A 6,206-nucleotide genomic window follows, 5' to 3' on the forward strand; every position below is an offset into this window, starting at 1 on the left:
GGCACCATAGTTGAGAAAAGAGGTTATAGAATAAAGAGTCTGAAAGAGCCTATTCCATTAATGTTTCTCAATGTGTATTGTCATCTACCCCAACAGAAAACGTTTTGGACAGGCAACCCTATGCCTCAATAGGAATATTTTACATCCAGATTCTATGTATATATTCCTCTATAAAATATTAATATTATTTGAAAGATACATTATCAGGGCTTCCAAATAAATGTCCTTTCCATCTCCTCAATGATTCATTGTACATAAAATATAGACAGCACAGCATGTCCTTTGTAGAGTATTAAAGAAATCATTCTAGATTCTGTAAGAAGCGAAATTAGTGTAGAACATACTTTTTGTGATGATTTACTTTATACTATTTCTGAAAAAAGGTAATGAATTTTCAGTTCTCTACAGTCATAGTGTATATCAGAGTTCCCTCCCCTCTCATTAGTTCTCTCCCTGAGAACTATAGTCCAGCTCTTAAATCTTCATTAATGGTATTTTAGATTGTTCTATGTATAGGCTGACATGTGCATGTTTTCATGTGTACAGTGCACAGAAATTTGATACCAAGAAGCTCTAAAATAAAAATGTTAAAAAAAATAACTCTATTAACCATCTATCAACAGTATTGAGCATTTAAAAGCATATGTGAAAGAAGGTGGGTGAATGTCATTAATTGGCTTTGCAAATCCATCAGGAGTAGAACTGAAGGGTATTCTCATTCCTGAAATTTCATTTGTTATGGGCATATGTTGTTATGAACACGTTTCTACCAAAAGTGCAGATGTGCGTGTACCTGCATATTTGTTTTTAGAAAATTATATGAAATTAATTGCCTTCCAGTAGAAGAAGAAGCAGCACTGTCCTCTGAGGTTGTTCTCTCTCTAGGGACCCATCTCCCTCCCCAATTGAACAATGGGAAGTTGTTGGGCAAGGAGAGCTCCAGGGACATGTTTGAGTAAATAAGGTAAATACCATCTATCTAAAGGTGGCTTGAGTAAAAAGATGACAGGGCAGAGGGACGTACATGTTACCCTTACCTGTTCGCCACAAAACTACCCACATGTCCTAGACCTGGATTGTCCATCTTCCTGAAAGGTAGTCTTTTTTTTTTTATGTAATGGGGGCCGGGGGTGCGGGGATAACATTTTTCTAAAAGTTGTGGATGTCCAGCACAGGTTCTCTTGTGCTTTGATCAGAAGCTATTTTTATGTATAACCCAACATTTACTATATTCACATTTTCATACTATGTTACTTTTGTAAATATAAACTTCCATATCCTAATCTGGATTAGCAGGGGTGTGAAACAGATAGATGAAGGTATCTGAATGGAATCTTCTTGGCACTAATGGTTCTTCATGGACAATCTTCGTGATACATGATAATCAATGTAACAAAGAATCCTGACAATGTAAAGTTAGCTATATGGTGCAAAAATGAGGCACCTCACCCATTAACGTACTCCCAGGAGAAAGCTAGTCCTCCAACAACACATTTCCCCACCCCCCTTACTGTATAGGAGAGGGAATTTAGCATCAAAGTCAATCCTAGTGTATTTCATCATTTCCTTTTACTACCAAAATACTTGGTCAGTTTGACAAATGCTAAATAATATGACCCTTAATGTTAATTCACTTTTGCTGTTGTAATTCTGGATGGAAAATTATTCTTTACTCAGAATACTTAATAGTTTCATTGTGGCAAAATTTCAAAATGCAATTTATTATTATTATACAATTGGTCAAGGAATCATGCTACGTGCTCTCTTTTAAATCATCTGTCCAGTTATTTCCTGAGACTCATATTAATAGCCTGGTGTTTTAGAGGTAAGATTTAGTGTTATGTTTTCTAGTTAAGATATTTGAGGTAAAGAAAGTTTTTGAAGTGGCGATTTTAAAATCTTCTACAATGACTTTATGGAAGATCAGTGGGTTATATGAGTTGGATGAATTCAGGAATAATCAGCAGGAAAACATCATAAAGCAGGAGAGCCATGAGCACCACAAAGGGAAATAAATTGTTAATTGGAGACTCTAGATTTGATTTTTCTCGAGAATAATATTTATACCCTCGGGAGACCAGTGACTCCAATAGAACACAGCAGACTTGTTCTTTTCATGTGACTTTTATTTTTCAAAAAAACTTTTTATTGGGAATTGCGTAAAGATTAACAGAGCAAATCCATTGTCCATCCAACAACTCCTACCCATTTTGTTCCATGACATTGATTGCAAGCCCCCAACATAATATCACTTTCTCACCTCTTCCTGTTTCCATTCCTTCACTTTCCTATCCACGCTTACCTTCTTTGTCCTTGAGAAAATCCTGTCTTTTTTATCTAAGATGATTTAATTACTTTAAGGAACATATTACCACCTTATAAATCTCTCTATTGTTGTGAAGAAAATTGAGCTAGAAGGGTGAGCTAGTTCTTCCCAGGCCTGCAGGGTAACTCAGACAAAAGTTCATGGATTTCACCAGTCTCTACCCAAAGAGTACAACTAGTCCTTTTTTTTTTTTAAAGACAGAAAGATGTTGGAATTTTTATTGGGATTACATGGACTATATGCATCACTTGGGTAGTACAGGTAGTCCCAGACTTACAGTATTTTCTAGTTACTCTGAATCATACTTAGGACCATCTCTCTTTTTTTGGCCACATTGTAAAGGTGCCCTGGTGGCGTAGTGGATTACATGTTAGTCTTCTAACCACATGGTCAGCAGTTTGAAATCACCAGCTGTTTTGTGAAGAAAGATGAAGTTTTCTACTCCCCAAAAGTTACAGACTCAGAAACCAACTGGTCCATTTTTATGATAATGAGTTTTTCTCAAAATGTTCATTCCACTCTCCCAATTACCCACTGCTGTGATCCCTTTCCAAGAGTGGTCACCTGGTAACCCTGCTCTCTTTCTGTTCTCAGAGTGGTGGAGACTGAGCTTCATCCACCATATTGGTCCTTTGAACTCATCATTTCCATGCATGTTTATTTTTTTTCATTGCTCTTGGTTCTGGATGGGGAGAGACCAAGAGTAGTGCCAAAGCAGGCTGCTCACAGCTTTAAAACCTCACTTCCTACTCACAGCAATGTCAAGGAATTTTAAATATAATGTGAACTTCCAGAGGAATGACCCCATCTGTCGTGAACAAGTCCAGCCAGGAAGTTCAGTAGAAGTAAGGACAGTGAGAGACCTTGAGTCAAATACGTTGGACATAGTATCAGGACAGGTGAGGCCCTGAGGAAGGACATCATGCTTGATAGAGCATTAGAGAAAAAGGAAAACCCTGAATGTGATGGAGCGATGTGGGAGCTGGAACAATGGGCTGAAACACAGACGTGATGGTGACGATGGCACAGGACACAGCAGTGTTGTGTTGTGCTCTGTATAAAGCTGGTGTGAGAACAAACTCAATGGCATTTAATGACAAAAACAACCATCTCAATTCTGCTTTCATAGTTATTTGTTGCATAGGAAATGCAGCATTTGCTGCAGTGAAAGCAATGAATAGCATTGTCATGTCTAAGTTTTCTGTTCAAATATTTCTAAACAGTTTTAGTTATACTTTATGTCTCCAACTCTATAAACGCTTTCTCTCACTCTCCTTCAGATCCTGATCCTTTCAATTTGACTATTATACCAATATAGCTACAAATATAACAACCTTTTTCTTCCCTGATGTGTTTGTCTTTCAATATTATATATGTATTTCCGGCTCATGTATTTCCTTTTTAGGGAGTTTAGCATATATCTCAAATTTCTTGTGCTATTTTATTTCAATATTTGTTATTATTTGTTCTTGCAACTCATTTCATGTTTGCATGACTTTATGTATTAGTCTCTATATAACAAATCAACCAATCATACTTTTCCACATATTTCATTAGTTATTTCTCTCCCAAATTTCCAATCTTCAAATGCCCCCCTGCCTTTTTTTCGGCCCGATTGGTGATAGTATACTATTTTCTCCCACAGGAATAAACTAGGATTGACCAAGAATGGCGATTTATGTTTGAGAAGCGATGAACGGGACACATGTTAGCAACACAGTAGATTTCATCTTACTGGGCTTTTCTGACCAGCCCCACTTGGAAATGGTTCTCCTCGTGGTCATCTCTATCATATATATGCTCACCTTGTTCGGGAACACAGCCATCATACTGGTCTCACACTTGAACCCCAAACTCCACACCCCCATGTACTTCTTCCTCTCCAATCTCTCCTTCCTGGACCTGTGTTTCACTACCAGCATTGTTCCCCAGCTGCTTTGGAACCTCAAGGGCCCTGAGAAGACCATTAGCTACTCTGGCTGTGTGATCCAGCTCTACATTGCTTTGGGGCTGGGCTCCACAGAGTGTGTCCTCCTGACTGTCATGGCCTATGACCGCTTCAATGCCATCTGCCGACCCCTGCACTATGGCGTTATCATGCATCCCAAGCTGTGTCGACAACTTGCAGTGGTGGCCTGGGTCAGTGGTTTTGTGGAGTCCACAGTACAGACGGTCCTTGTTTTCCAATTGCCTCTCTGCAGTCCCCACAGAGTGGATGACTTTATGTGTGAGGAACCAGCCCTCATTAAAATTGCCTGTGCTGACACGACCTTCCTGGAAAATGAACTCTCCATAGCTATTGTCTTCTATGTAGTTATACCTCTGGGACTTATCTTGGTCTCCTATGGCTGCATTGTGAGGAGTGTGCTGAGCATCAATTCAGCAGAAGGCAGAAGGAAAGCATTTGGGACCTGTGGCTCTCACATGATTGTTGTGGTTTTGTTCTTTGGAACAATCATTTCTGTCTACATACAACCTAAGAGCAAGTACACGCAGAATCACAGTAAATTCCTCACCCTCTTCTATACTGTAGTGACTCCCTCCCTTAATCCTTTGATCTACACCTTGAGAAACAAGGAGGTGAAGTGCTCCCTGAAAAGGCTGCTCACAAGAGACCCAAGTGGGGCACAAATGTGAAATATACTCATGCATTTCTTCCTGAAATGCAGGGAACTTGTAGGAATCACCTCCAAATGGTTCCTCTTTTAGTTTAGGCGCATAGCTACATCACCTAAATAAACAAGGCAGTTGTGAACTATCCTTTTAATGATATCATGAAGTTATCTGCTCTAAATCAGATAAGTAAGCCTTACCTTCCTTTCAGGAAATGTTTTGTCTCCTTATTGGATGCTTTGTAAATACTATATGAAAAATAAATTGTTATTAGCACACGCATGTTCTTTGTAAGCTTTTATAAATCCTACAGTTATCATGCAAATCCCATTGATGTTGAGTCGATTTTGAGTCCTGGTGACCCATATGCCAGTAGAGTCAGGAAAACTGAGCTGCATTTGGTCTTGTTTTGTTTTTGTTTTTTTCTAGATTCTAATCTTTATAGAAGCAACTAGCCAGGATTTCTTCCATGCCACCGCCGAGTGGTTTAGAAACGGAAACGTTTAGGTCAGTGGTAGTGGGCAAAGCCTTTGCACTACCAAAGACTTCTCTGATGACTGACAAATGACACAAATGAAAAAAAATTATGCGAAACTCAATTTCATCCCAATTCTCTACTCCATGGAGGGAGAGCTCAGTTCACAGCTGCAGAAATATGGGATATTATGAGAATGCTCCCTATTGCTTCCCTGGTCCCACATCCAATAGTACTATAGTCAGTGGGTATTTTTCATGTAGTTTGGGTGAAAGGGTGAATGTTAATCAGAGGTTGCACAGATACCTAATTGTTTGAATTTGATCCCACATAGATAGAACTTAAAGAGCACAGTGTTTAAGGCAGACATCCTGCAAAAGTTAAACTAAACTATTGTTTGGCTTTAAGAAGCCATCAGTGAATATTTTTGGTTTAAAGTTTAATATTTGAATACTACCTTAAGGCAATACTTCCTTCTTAGCTCCAGAAAATCTGGCTTCCCTGAGAAATGGAAATTCTGATTTCTTTTTGAGCAGGAATGTCTTCCAAAATACTTCATCAACGTTCAATAGTGATAGGCAATACCCAAATGTAACAGTCTTGAGACTGTGGAATCAACCGTTCATGAAGGCAATGAGCCACGCATTTCATTTCTTCTTACTATTTGTGACTCCACCTCTTCTGTTGCCTAGGCAAAGGCAAACCACGTATTGTATCTTGAAAGGCCAATAACACTCTTTTAAGGACTCTGGCAGTAAGCAGTGCACAAGGATGTGCTAGGCTCAAACACAA

At 38.9% G+C, this 6,206-nt stretch overlaps 1 protein-coding gene across 2 annotated transcripts; it reads left to right on the plus strand.

Moving 5' to 3' along the window:
- The first annotated feature begins 1,935 nt into the window (after positions 1 to 1,935).
- On the plus strand, positions 1,936 to 4,963 carry LOC101658771 (olfactory receptor 2H2-like). 2 transcript variants are annotated; one of them, XM_013008634.1, is made up of 2 exons: positions 1,936 to 1,963; positions 4,047 to 4,963. In XM_013008634.1, exons 1-2 carry the CDS (start codon positions 1,936 to 1,938, stop codon positions 4,961 to 4,963), a joined length of 945 nt encoding a protein of 314 aa, XP_012864088.1. The 2 variants fall into 2 exon arrangements, with proteins under 2 accessions (XP_012864088.1, XP_004717809.1); XM_004717752.1 differs by lacking the exon at positions 1,936 to 1,963 and having other exon boundaries at positions 4,019 to 4,963.
- Positions 4,964 to 6,206: the final 1,243 nt, after the last annotated feature.

This window comes from Echinops telfairi, unplaced genomic scaffold (assembly GCF_000313985.2).
Source record: "Echinops telfairi isolate 266 unplaced genomic scaffold, ASM31398v2 ScPeMD7_7453;HRSCAF=8491, whole genome shotgun sequence".
Lineage (NCBI taxonomy): Eukaryota > Metazoa > Chordata > Mammalia > Afrosoricida > Tenrecidae > Echinops > Echinops telfairi.